At 44.6% G+C, this 14,574-nt stretch overlaps 1 protein-coding gene across 1 annotated transcript in view; it reads left to right on the forward strand.

Annotated features, from left to right (window-relative positions):
• Window positions 1-2,654: 2,654 nt before the first annotated feature.
• The window catches only part of LOC109854238 (roundabout homolog 2-like), a 108,493-nt gene continuing 96,573 nt past the window's right edge, over window positions 2,655-14,574 (forward strand). Inside the window, exon 1 of the mRNA XM_020427122.1 lies at window positions 2,655-3,152. Coding sequence (XP_020282711.1) covers window positions 3,086-3,152 — 67 coding nt within the window. The 5' untranslated portion in view covers window positions 2,655-3,085. The remainder of the gene's footprint in view (window positions 3,153-14,574) is intronic.

A 14,574-nucleotide genomic window follows, 5' to 3' on the forward strand; every position in this document is an offset into this window, starting at 1 on the left:
GATTGATACCCGGTTACAAGTTCTCGCTCGATACCATTTCACAGACGATATATATATGTATAATATAGTAACCGTCGTGGTTGCACGTGACATTGAAAATGCGTTTCAAGCGGATCATTTGATAAGATACATCTCTCGTTACACATCGTATACGCAAGATGTATGTATCTCGCGAAAAAATTGGGGAGGATGATTCAAATTGTTATTGCGATTATAAACGCGATCGCTCTTCGATTTTCGTTCGAATTCGCGCGCAACAGATCTGTAGTTTTTTTCGCCGTAATACTCGCAAACAAATATTTTACGCGCAAACAAGCTGTGTATTTGTACAGGAATTTACATATTTGAGTACGCCCGTGCGCAACCCCCGCGTATGTTACACACGTCTTGCGCCGCCTTTGTCTCACAGATGAACCCCAACGAAAATCGTAGACGACCGATTGTATCCGAAGACTCGTGGGGAGAATCCACGTGGCGCTTCGCGAAGACTTCGGGATCGAATTCTTCGGTTCTTCCCAAATCTTGTAGATGACGTAACTATATTAATGTGATATTATGTACATACTGTTAAAAGTTTACAACGATGTGTACTTTGTGTTTAGCGGAATTATATTATGCATGTACATACATATGCATGTGCTTTATGTGCATTTGTATGTACATGCATAATATAATTCCGCTACTCACGCATACGCGCGCGCGCGCATACACACATAGCGTATACACACATCGATAAACTTTTATGCTTAACAATAAGCTTCATATCTGTGTAATAATAGATCAAATAAATATCAGATAATGTTTCATTTGCTAAAGGTATCGGGGGATTTAGCATCGTCTCCATTTCTATTTGCGAAAAGCTTTTTCGGTGAAGCATCGCGTATAAATCCCGTGCAAAACCCGATCGTTAAAATTTGAAGCAAAACGGGAAGATAAATTCGTCGTGCGCGAAGTATCAGTGAATTTTCATCGCACAAAAGCTTGATATCTCGATAATAAATCGTGATTAAGTATTAAAGATTAAACAAATGTTTAATTACATTCACTAAAGGAACGGAACAGATCAAACTATTTTAATTAAAAGAGTTAAAGTTTCACATTTTCTTTGCTTTTTTTAAAATTTTTGTCGTGCTTTATTTAAATAAGATCGATACTGTAAATTAATTATTTCATAGTAATTTTAATCAAGCTCTCTCTCTCTCTCTCTCTCTTTCTCTAAATATGAACAAATTGCATGTATTATTCAAACTTGTCCAACCTACCTGGACGAGTTTGACAAATCTAAATAGCACGTACAGTTTATCTATATTAACAACACCGACACACGTAAAATGATATAGAAGGCTCCGGTTGGAAAAACTCGCATTTAGTTCGTCGTGATTCATAACTTTGCGGTACGATCAAAAAATGCAGCAAAAACCGTTTCGTTGAAAAGTGTGATAAATTTTTTGTCGCACGTGTACGTACAATATTCTTGAGAGAGAGAAGATATATATGGTTATTATTTATTGTACTTAAAGCCGTCTTGTTCTACTTGTTGTTTACAAACTATCTCATTTTCCTTAATTTCTATCTGTCAAGCAAAATGCAACGTTTATAAATTTTCAATAAACTTGTCGAAAATTCAGTCGTGTATTTTAAACTCTCTTCGTTCACACAATGCGATTGACGACACACACATACACGCACACATGACTTGTGTACGTATGGGTCTAGTTCTTCAACGTCTCGTAGATGGCGCTGAGCGGCACGTTGAATTCTCAGCTTTTTATGCGGGCGCTTGCGTACGCCGCGCCAGTCGCGAAACGGCTTTCGCGTTGGCAGTGTGTCTGTTTGTTTGTCCGTCGCGCTGCCTCTCTGTTAAACGTCCTTTTCTTCTCTCTTTCTCTCTCCTCCTGTGTTTTCGTTCGCGTGCACGATCTCCCGTCTACACAACATTTGATATACAAAACCCCGTACGAAACGCAAAACGAGTGACAGCGTTCGACATTCAACCCGGACGATGGACATCCGCGGTCATCCGCGTGACGTTGTCCCGCGGGAATCGCGACGCGCCCGCGCATCGTCGTCGCGTCCGCGTGCTTAACACGGTCGTTTGTTCTCCGCGATCGAGTGACAACTATCGTCGCGAGATAAATATCGACCGGCGTTTCTTCTCTCTCGCAATCTGTTTATCTCGGCTTCTTCTCGCTCGTGGATCGCGCGGATCGACATGGATCATCGTCCGTCGGAGCGGCGACACTCGCGCGATTGTTGACACAGTCGGGAGGACTCTCGGGGGGATCGCACGATATATCCTACACACATATCCTTTTGCGTTCGATCGCCTCGCTCGCCCAGTGTGTGCTTCTCCTCCGTAGAATGGACACTCGCCATCGTAACGACGGCGTTGTCAGCGGCGCGGTGCGCGCATCGATCAACTCGTGGTGAGGAGGCAGTAGGCAACAACCCTTCGGCCGCGAAGCGACGGCAGAACGGAGCGAAGATCAGCCGCTCCTGTTTTTTTTCTTCTTTCGTTTCGCGTCGTGTTGTATCTATACACAAATATAATTGAATAAAAAAACGAAAACAAAACATTTGTTATGGATACTCGCTGCCACTCTCGTCCCCGTGCAATGGCAGCGCGGATCGGCCGCTTCGGCGGTCCACGGCGAGCAACGAGCGACGCGGCCGAGGTTAGCGACGAGTCGCGTCAGTGATCCATCCAAACACACGACATATCGATATATATATATCGCGCGCAGCCGGAGTCGGAGTGCGCGTTAATTGCTGTGCGACGAAAACAAAAGGAGAAGAAGGAGGAGGAGGAGGAGGAGGAGGAACAAAACGTCGCGTGTCGGAGAAGGAAGATCGGTGTTAACGAGATCGTCATCGCGACGACGACCCGAGACGATCCCCGACAATGTGCGAGTGCTGATCGACGTCTCCCTCCCCCCCCCGTATGTGTATGTAACCCCCCGATCTTTTTTCTCTTCCTCTCTTTCCCCTCATCCTTTTATCGTCGTGCGTTTCTCGTCTGTGCGTGAACGTCAACGAAGAGGAGCAAACAACAAGGAGCAACGCGGGACAGCCCTCGGATATATTAATGAAGATGTGCCGTGGATTGATTGATCGGTTGCTCCTGTTAGCGGCGTTCGGAATCACCGTCCAAGGTAAATCCCCGTCGCACATACGAGCGATTGTTTCTTCTCTTCTCTCCTGACCCTTTTTCGTTTCTTCCGCGCCCCATGTCGTTCCCTCTGTCCCCCTGTGTTTGTCTCCGAGTCTCCCTTTCCCTCCCCCTTCCGAAGCGCACGCTTCACGCTTTTACGGTCCAGCGTTCCCCGCGTGTGTACCACTGGCGTAAATAATAATACAAAGGGTGTTCCTCGTTGCAAACGCGACGCAAATTCGGCGACGGCTTCAATCGGCGGCGCATCGCCGATTTGAAAAACGGGAGAATCCCGCGCGCTTTTTTCCCACGCGATTCGCTCGCGTTGTACGAAGGTAACGTACCAGATGCCGAGCGCGCGCGATACGGAAAGCGAATCGAACGATTCGATCACAGCCTCGGCTCTTCTCCGCGGCGGCGGTGAATTCTATTCGCATAAATTGATTTACGCACCCCTTTCGTCCTTTCCTCTCGCGTCCGTCCTTTCCTTCTCTCTCTTTCTCTCTATCTCTCTTCTCCATCTCTCTTCTTTTCCCTCCCTTTTCCTCCCTTCCCCGTTGTTTCGTCGATCGCGTTCCGCCGCCGAATCCGCGCAAATCGAGTTCACGTGTAACGAGGACGCACTTTGCGCCGGGGAAATTCCGGTTACAGTCGACGGCCAAATGGACACACGGGATCGCTCTCTATCTCTCTCTCTTTCTCTCGCGCACGTTCTCGTCACGCTGTCAAATCAAGGGATGCAGAAACGAGAGACGCAAATCATAGAGAACATGATCTCCGTGTAATTATTTGTCAAAGAAAAGTGATTCGTCGACGTCTTTTTTATTCGATTTCGGAGCAGTTCACGACGCGACGACTGGATCAATTCTATCCGTCCGTAATATAGTCAAACATTTGCGCTTTAGATAAAACAGAGACGATAAGATTCACGTGACAGTAAGCAGAAAGTACAAATAAGAGAAAAAAACAAAAGTGATTTATGTCTCGCTTCCAACACAATCATTTACATTTTTTTTTTTTTTTTTTTTTTTTTTTTTTTTTTTAAATGTGCTCTCTGTCTCTCTCACGGTTCATTAATAATAAAACAGAAAGAAATCGAGCGAACGAGAATAATCTGCGCGACGATGAATCGAACTCTTTCATCGCAATTTTCGATGACACACCGCGATATTACACAGTCGCGCGATTTGCGTATTTTTTTTTTCCCCTATAAAATGTCACGATGTGTATATACGTGTATATACGTGAGCGTATCAATTGCGAACCGATCGCGACACACACACACACATACACACACGCGCGCGAACGACATTAAATCGTTTAAACGCGGCGAACGATTACACCGTATCAACAAATTGACCGTTTTTGTCGCACTTTTTTAACGAAGAAAGATGGTTTTTGCAGATTTCGATGCGCTGTATCCGAGTGCGATCTCGTAATTTCTCACCTTTACGTTCTCGTTTGAAGATAACGAGACAAGAATCTCGGAAATAACAATTTTGACAATATTGTATTCCTAATCGTTTTCAATTTTGTCCTTTGCTCTTTCAAAAGTCATTTAAAGCGTCGTTCGTCACTATCTCTACGTTAGTCATGCACAATTTTCTTATCTTTGACTCAGAATTCGTAAAAAAAAAAAAAAACTGAAGTTTCTATCTTCTAATTCGAATTTTTTCATTATTCAGTAAGAAAAGAAACTACAATGACAAACGAGAATCGCGACTTGATTGCAAAATTATCGCGATATCGCGTACGGCGCATCTCAGAATTTAAAAATCATCTTTTGTTACTGTGGGGAAAAAAGTGTTGCCATCAAAGTTGTTAAAAAAAAGAATAGAGAAAGTTTTCGAAGAGATGCGTTTTGTTTTGCATCTGCGCTAATATATATACATACGTATATACAGGGTGTCCCAGAATTGCCGTACAATCTCTCGTAGGCAGGTAGAAGGAGTAAAACTGAGTCAAAAAGTCCTGAACCATTTTTTTCTATTATTTATAATAAAGGAGTAATTATTGAGTAAATCAGGCCAATCAGCGCAGATCTTTAGCCAGACGCACGTCAGTGAGCCGCGCGCCTGGTGTGTGTGAGTGCTCACTGACGTGTGCCCGGCTAAAGGTCTGCGCTGATTGGCCTGATTTACTCAATAATTACTCCTTTATTATAAATAATAGAAAAAAATGGTTCAGGACTTTTCGACTCAGTTTTACTCCTTCTACCTGCCTACGAAAGATTGTACGGCAATTCTGGGACACCCTGTATATAAAACGTTGTATGTATGTGCGAACGTACGAGTATCATTCCGGCTAGAATCAATTCTGTTAACCCTCAATTACTTTGATGAAGGCACATTTGACCTCCCCCAATGAGATAGCTCGTGAGATATCACTTTTATCTTGAACTCTGACTCTCGTTACATATGTATATGTATATATATATTGCCTAAATGATTTTCGCTTTTTACCTCCCACCCCTCTCTCTTCTCCCCCTTTCTTTTTTCGTATGCTTAATTAGCGGACGTAGTATTTCCTTTGAAGATGATACGTGCTTAATTTTGACGAGTTTATTAAATTTCACGTCACTCGATTCTCGCAAAAAGCTTTTTTCGTAATCAGCGCAACGTAAAAAACACTTATTTTACAACCATATATATATATATGTATATATGTATACACGTCCGCGTATATACACGCGTTCGTACATCCGTCCGCGTACACTGATTTCGAAAACAAATCTCTCGGGAGAGAGAGTTCCGCGCGTTCCGAACCGTAAACGTTGAAAATTGCAACATTTCAGTTTTTACAGAGCCATTTTGCCGCATTTACGTTAGTTAAAGTCGGTAGCGGCAGATAATTAAGCTTCAAGCGATGCACAAACAGCATTTGTAAACATTTTTAATGCAAGGATAATTTTTAATGCGAGAAAGACGCGCGACACGCGTTTTCCGTCTACGGTTCAAGGATGGAAAAGCGGATGCTTATATCCCCGCTTCCTCCCTCCCTCCTTCCCTCTCTTCTTTCTCTTCTCGTTTAAATAATCGCACGTCAAATATATATATATATATTTGCCTCGATGTTTCGCGCTCTCTCTCTCTCAATATTTTTCTCTCTCTCTCTTTCTCTCTTTCTCGCACGCGCGCGCTCGCGTTACGTTACATTGCATTTTACACATCACGGAGCCAGCCACCGATACCACCACCGTGAAGGAAAACAAGATTCGACGAATATTAAGGGAAAGTTCCGACGGACGGGTTATTTATTTTAGTAGTTCCCGCGCGGCGTCTAAAAATAGACGACGATATTCTGGACACCGCTGACGGTGCGGGACGGGGAAGGTATATACTTTTTCGGTGCTCTATTTTTGTTTGCGAAGCGATGTTTATCGTTATTCAAGCAAAACTCTCCACGTCTCCATTCTTATGCGCGGCAGCGCCGTATGCGCGCCTCTCTCTCTCTCTCTCTCTCTCTCTCTCCTGTATATATGCGTGCGCGACCGTGTATAAGCGAGCATTTGGTTTTCAAAACATTCCGTATCTCCGCGTTTGTTTTTTTCTCGCTCGAACAAATGCAACTTACTTCCAATCGCGAGCGATCCGCAGTTATTAATAAAATCAATGAAATAGAGATATTTTCGAAAGTGTCGAGTTTTGTTTTAATATTGAAAATTCTCGCGCTCCGTATCGTGAGCGTGCAATAATATTTTTTTCTATCTCGGAGAAATCATTCTTTTTCATTCTCAAGGAACAACAGAGATCGGATGGTCTTGATTGCACAGGAGAATTTTAGAGATTAGAGACGAAGTAATAATAATATTCATTGCGTTCGGTCAACTATTTCCATTTCCTCGAGAAGAAGTATGCGCGACTCTCGGTCTGTGAACGTAGACGTTATATTGATTTCCATATAATTAACGCGCGTGTGCTGAAAATATAAGGGTCGCGATCAAGCGGCACGCGACGATTATGCTGAGGCACGTTAGACAATGTGTAAATGATAAATTAAACTGAGTTTAATCGGTTCTATAATTTCTTTCGTAATTTTGCAATTGTCTCTCTCTCTCTCTCTCTTTCTCTCTTTCTCCCTTCTCGTTCTTCGATCATGCTTTCAGTCCGCTTGCTTCCGCGTTTGGTTTTTTCTTTTATTTTGTCTTTTATTCGCACACGCTTGAAGTGTCGCTCACCTTCGCCTTTTTACTACAAATATTCCGCGGTATAATTGTAGTGTGTGTCGTGTGTTATTAGTTACATTACGTGGCGCCGAGGCGATCGTCGTACTGTTCGGGTTGAAAACGCGTTTTAAATTGCCATTACGGGGACACGGAGGGATTGATCCTTCGCGCTCGCTCGCGCGCGGCGCGATTAATCTCCTTCAATCGCCGTCTCGTCGCGCGTTGGCACAATGCGTGCTGAAGAGAAGAAGAAGAAAAAAAAAAAACCTCGCAGCTTACAACACCAAGAAAAGCCCGTCTCTTGCTTTCGCAGGTGTCACGCTGACGACGCGCGTAAGAAGCTATCCGGGTTCCGCCGACTATTCACGCTCCTTTGCGGATCCTATTCACACACACACACACACGTGTGGTTTTCTCTTCCATAACCTCGCGCGCCATATTTACCGGCTTCCCAAATGGAGAACTCATATAAGCGAGAATGTACAAGTGACAGTTCGGTTAGAACGCGAGTTAAATGCGCAGCTTGTGTAGCTGAGAGACTCACTTTTACGCGCGGGTGAAATTTTCTAACGGTAATTAGACACATATACATATAGCTTGCATCGCGATCGTCGTGAGAGATTATCGACGTTCGCGAGTGTATCTAAAAAAAAAAAAAAATTTCAAGCGTGATACACACGCATTCCTCAAATTGATGCGAATGCGATTGAGCTTGTGGGAACTTATTAAAGTGTCGGAATAACTGACATAAAATGTACGTTTAAATATGATCGAGTGTGATTCAGTTGAATTGCTTGAGCGAAAGAGCAAGAGAAATTTTCCCGGACGCGAATATGGGGGGAACATATATTTTGCATATTTCGAACTTTAAATTGCATTTCCTCTCTCTCTCTCTCTCTCTCTCTCTCTCTCTCTCATTTCCTCTACCTTATAAAATGTATTCGCGTTATTCTCTACTTTTCGTTTCTCTCTCACAGTATATGTGTGTGTGTGTGTACGTGAGGATGTGTTCGCGCGACATATCTATGGTGCATCCGCCTATATCCGCGAACGGGAAAATTTGGCCGACGATATGCGAAAGCGCGGCGAGCGTATCGGCCGGACGATCGCGATATGAAAGACGCCGCGACGTCCGAATTTTCGCGTCGCGCAACTTTACGAGGCATTTTCCCCGGCGCCGAATCGCCGCCGTCGATACTTCGCATCCCCTCGTCGGTGCTCTGCCTTTTACGTCGGGACGACATAAAATACGTTACCGCGCGCGCGTGTGTCGCGTACATTTTTGCCCGTTTTGAAACCCCTCTTCTCAAGCATACTTGCAATGAAAGTGTTTCGCAAACTAGAAACTGCCGTACGTGTGCGTACGCCGGCACTAAGGCGTGGTTGTTCGGCGACCCGCGCGATTCGCAGTGCGCGATGCCCGACGACATTCTTCATATGGTCGCGATAAATCGTCGCCTTCTCTCTCTCTCTCTCTCTCTCTCTCTCTCTCTGTCCGTCTCTAATCACGTCACCGCATTTAGCGTTACATTCAGTAAAGCGTACGAGTTTTTCTGTGAATTCGCGTCTGTCGGAACGTACAAAGAGACTCTGTGACCCGCCGATTTTCAAGTTGCATGTAATTATATTGATGTATTCAATATAATGAATTATTTATCAGAATTCAAATTCCGAAGAGAGGAAGGGAGGAATCTAAATTGTTTTAACTGTTTTAACAAGTATATTCGCAAGAATCTTGAATTTTGTTTGAGAGAGTTCCCAGCTGCGGTAACTCGGGAGCGATTTCCTCTCACAGTTCCGAGCGGAAGTTTCGGTTCCAGGCGAGTCGAATCGCACTTCTACCGAGTCGTCGTCAAACGTTACCGCGGATGTTGCGGCTAACAAGAACGCGTGATGGGAGACAAAGCTCTCTCTCTCTCTCTCTCTCTCTCTCTCTTTGCTTCGTGAACCAGTTCCAACTTTATCGATGCACCCGCACTCCCGGGGTATCGCATACGCGGTTGGCGCAACAAAAACGGCACGCCGATGAATAATTTATGACGAAGACGGTCACCACTAGGTTGCCGGTTGCTGTCTCTTTACTTTCTTTCTCTCTCTGGTGTGCACCCACGTCTTTTTCCCTCCCTCGCTCCCTCGCATCTTTTTCTCTCGCCCGTGTGTGTCGGACGACGCGGACGAACGCGGACGCGCACGAATAATTAATCACCATCTATAGTAGGAATCTAAAGATAGTGTTTCGCGACTGACTGACGTGTACATATGGTCTTTGTCCCGCGGTACTCCGCTCGTAAAAACGGCACGTGGATAATGCCGAGAGTTTTACCGCGCGCGCGAAGACGACGATGACGGCGTACGCGCGCGCGAGGCATCTAAAAAAAGGATATATCTCTCTTCCTCCTTCCATCGTCGTCGCCGTCGTCGGGGTGAAAGTGTTATTTCGCGTAAACACGCCCGCCCATTCTCTCACAATGCTCGCCTACGCCTCTCCTCTTACCCTCTTTCCGTTCGTTGTCTGCGTTCTTTTTTTTTTTTTTTTTTTTGCGCGCGCGCGACGTTGATATCCCGTGATACGTAATTAAGCCGCGTCGAACAGCGTGACAATGTTCGATAAAGCTCGCTCGTTTATACCCTCGACGATCTCGTTCGTTCGTTCGCTTGCTCGCTCGCGCGATTATCGTATTTCAAGATCGTCCGGAGAGTGACATAAAACTGCAAATTCCGCAGCGTCATGAAAGTTTCAATACAATAATAATTTTGTCGAGAAATCTGGTACGCGTCTCGTTAAATATAGTACGTTCCTTGTGTACCGCATCGTATGGGTTAATGACAGACATTATAGATCGATCGAATCTCGTATATGTATATATATATATATATACACACACACACGCACACACGGTCTATAGAAAGTTACATATGTGTATAGATGTATATATAGAATTATAAAGCACCGTGTTCAGTCAGTTGCATTCTCATTGAAGATTAACTCGGTTAGTTAGGTTAGTTAGGTTAGGTTAATAATGGCACGTTTCCGCCGAAATAGGAAATGACAATTGACATGTAATGGAAAATTAGCTCGTTTGTTCAAACAGGAAAATACAATAACATATCAAACTTACATTCGTCGTGTATTCTATTTTTTGCGAATTTATACACAGTCTAAAAAAGAGACGGTCAAAATTAAATTAAAAGATACAATAGCGCGCGACATTTTAAATCTTACTTTAGCACAACACAGGCGCGTGCTACGCGCACGCTATTGTTATTTTTATTTTAACGCTGTTGTGTCAGTGTAACACAATCTGTCACCGCAATATGACAGCTAATATATACGTCTTACAAACCATAAAAAATACACATATGAAAGAAGTCGGAAATAATGCATGAAAATCAAACTCGAAAAATAGAGAGAAGGGGGAGTGAAAAAACAACACGTGACTGTACTTTAGTTACGTGTTTTTCAAAACGTGACTAGAGTAAAGTCATGTGACAGGGAGGAGAGGAAAAACATCACGTGACTTTACTTTAGTCACGTGTCTTTAAAAACGTATTGTTTTTTCATTTTTCCCTGTCACGTGACTTTACTTTAGTCACGTTTCTAAAGACACGTGACTAAAAGTTCAGTACGGTGCCTCTTGATTCGTACGACATGAATCGAGATAAACATCCGAGAAACGTTCAATCAGCGTCGCGAGATAAAAGTGGCAACAATCAATATCGAGAGAATCGTTTGTGATTATTTACACACGCTTTTTCTGGTAGGATTTATTTATATCTTCTCGAAAATGTTTTTATATCAATGCTTTAAAATATATTGCATGTTTTATGACAATACTTTTGGCAACACATAAACTGATTCCAAGTTAGCACTTCGCGACCGAAATCGAAAATAAAACTTATCGAAAATAAAAAACTGCGCGCGAGATTTTATTTTCAAAAACAAAATTATTACTTATTTTTACACCGTCTTTCTTACTCGTCTTAATGTAGTTATGTATACTATATTCTGCACTCTGTTCTTAATTTCGAGATAAGAATTTTAAATTGACGTAATAATAATCGAGAGAAATTGGGATCGCAAAGTTTTTCTCGACGGTTGATAAAAATTGTTCAAAGTTTTTGTCGCGAAACAAAGCGTTCCGACGATTTTATCTAATGAATTAACCGCTCTGATTTTTCATAATTTTGACGAACTCGAAAAAGATCGAGCCAGAAAAAAATATTGACTTTCCTCCGTTTCATCGAATCGAAACGTTTTTACGCGCTGAATCTTTTTTTAAATCGCAAGATGCGCTACCGGGCGATTCGATTGCAAATCTCGCGAAACACCGTGACGACGCCGTGTGCGCGAAACGAGCGCGAGAAAGAGGAGGAGGAGAAGGAGGATAAGGAATAACGGAATGGAAATGGCTATACATACGTTGTCTTTCGCGCGTTCGCGAGAGGAATGTTAGTTACTTCGTCACACTCGCGCCGCGTCGCCGTGTCTTTTCGCGCTATCGCACCTCCTCGGATACCTCCGTCGTCGTATCGAGCACTCGAATAAAATATGCCGCGTGTCGTTAGGATGCATTCTCGCCGCGACCGAGGTCTTTTCTTTCATTCACATTTTTTTTCTTTTTTAATTCTCTTTTTCCTTATCCTTTTTATTCGCGCCATATCCGATGCGGCGACGCGCTCGGCGCTCGTTCGCGTCTCGCCGGCGAGAGAGGAATCCGAATGAAGACTAAAAAGGGCTGATCAGAACTTGCTCGAAGGCCCGTTTCTTCCTACGGAATGACAAGTGACTTTGCGTTATCTTTCGCGGAGCGCGCGACACGTACACGCGCGAAGATACGCGTGTCGTGGCACGCCGGTGAATTCGGGTTTTGGAATTAATCGTAGAGATTATGCGCGCTGCGAGAATCGGGACGGTGTTATGTGTGTGCGACACTCAACATGATCACGAGAGCGTCATATCTGCGTGTGAATCTTTTTGTTCGTGTAAATTTCTTCATTGTCTAGTTGGAGGATAAATTTAATGTAAATTTTCTATAACATATTTTATGCATCTCGCTGTAATAAAAAATTGTTCTAACACCTTCCGTAATTTCACGGAATATTTAGCGGAAAATGTACGCAAATATGTTTTTTTTTTTTTTTGTTTTTTTTTGTTTAACGAACTACGCGATGTTTGATTAGAACGTGCATAAATGTGTGTTCTGTAATTTGTAAGAAGACAAAAAACTCTCGTCCGACCGTGGAGTTAACGGCCTTGACATCGGCGCCGCGACGTGACGTTAAAAAGTTGGCGAAAACGCGATTTTACGGCGGTGGTCGTTAAATAAACTGTTAGTGCAGTCTAGCGAGCGCGCGCACGGTTAAACTTTCCCACCGCAAACACACCTCCCTCGCGTTCTCTCGTTCGGGATTTAATGGGAGAACGAAGGTGACGGACTTTGAAGGGCGCGCCGCCGTCAGACAAGCGCCTGCGGATTTTCCGTTATTTCATACGGTACTACAAAAGCGACGGAGATTCAGGCTCTAACCGTGGAATGTAAAACAGTGTCGGGAAGACTCCGCGCGCGCGCGCTCGCACACACACACACACACACACTCACTCTCTGTTTCTCTCGTGGCTACGACAAATCCGAGAATGTTAAAGCGAATCTTGTCTCCGCCTTGGGCGATGAAGCACCACGTCGTCGTTGTCATGGCAAGGCAAGGAAACGTCCGCCTCGTTTATTTGACGCGCCGCGCCGGTAATTTGATTCATCGCTTTCGTAACGCAATCAGTATTTGCGCCGACAAAAGTCGGAAATGTTACGCGGATGGATTTTCTAAATAAACGCAGAGAGCACAGACCGTCGAACTCTCTATTCTCCGCGGGATGTGTGTGGTACATAGAACAAAAAAAAAAAGAAATCCTTTCTCTTCTATACCGCCCGACGCGCGAGCCGGGCGCGCTATACACACGACGTGGTTTCATAATTTTAATCAACTTTGCATTAAGGCGGACCGCTTGCGCTATACGCCGCTTGAGCAGTAATTTAATTTCGCGCCTAATTTCCGCGATATTTCGCGGCTAATTTTCCGGCGTTTTCAGGCAACAGCCAAGTATCCCCCGAAAATAATTGCGGTGAGAGGGGGGCGCGGAGCTCGCAAATAGCGACGGCGATTTTCCGCAAGCGCGCGCTTTGACTCTCTCTCTCTCTCTCTCTCTCTCTCTCCCTTCTCTTTTTTCTCTCGCGTCAATTAAACCGAATCTTTGGAAAAACGGCGGAGAGAAACGCCGCAAGTATATACTTTCAGGCGGAGAAATTTTCGACGAACCGCGCGCGGCGCGCTGAAAGAAAGCTCTGTCCGAAGCAAAGCGCGCGCGATTAGGACGGCGGAGGGGAGTAGGTGGGAAGAGCGCGGGGTAAAGAGCGCGTATGACACGTATGACACATCAAAGAGACTAATTTAACGAAATGGGGGCTAGGGAGACCGGTGCTGCAACGACGCGACAGGAATCGGCTATTCACCGAGTCCAACAGCTCGCGTTTTGTTGCGGCCGCGTGTAACGACGACGACGATGACGACAACGACGACGACGACGACGACGACGACGACGACGACGTCGAGCGACCGAGAGATCGCAGAAGATCGCGCGCGATATATTGGAACAAAGGAGTTCGTTGTTCGCGCGCTCGCTGCAGGCCTTCCTTCTTCGTTGTCGGACCAAGCGCGCTGAGATGTTTTCTGAACTTCGCCCAACAGCAGCCGCCGCTAGCGTGAGACGCGCTTCTCTCTCTTTCTCTCTCGCTCTCGATCATTCTCCCTCTTATGTCTTATTACGCCGCTACTCTCTTCTGTGTGAGAGGCATTTCCGTCAGAGTAGTTCACCTCCGAAAGGGCGTATTAGGTCCTATTATTTCGCGCGAGTACCATTACGGATATAATACCGCGTCGGTCTGGGGCCTCTCTATCAAGATCGAGCGCGCGTACACAGATGGCCCGTATGAATGCGCCCGGAGAGAAAATGAGAGAGGAGGAAAATGGGAGAGAACGGTTGCGGAAGAGAGACACGAAGAGAGAGAGAGAGAGAGGAGCGACGGTCTGAAAATTTCAACGCGGTCAGATAGAGATCGTGCACGGAGAAAACTGTTATGGTTGCTAGAATCACATTATCTATGGTTAGAACAGCAATTGATATGAGTTCAAGTTAAATAGATATTACATCAAAAGTTGCTGTTGACATAAGCTCATTTATACAGTTCGCACAGCCATATTTAAA

The sequence above is a fragment of the Pseudomyrmex gracilis genome, unplaced genomic scaffold, assembly GCF_002006095.1.
Source record: "Pseudomyrmex gracilis isolate BER0280 unplaced genomic scaffold, ASM200609v1 scaffold_62, whole genome shotgun sequence".
Taxonomy (NCBI): domain Eukaryota; kingdom Metazoa; phylum Arthropoda; class Insecta; order Hymenoptera; family Formicidae; genus Pseudomyrmex; species Pseudomyrmex gracilis.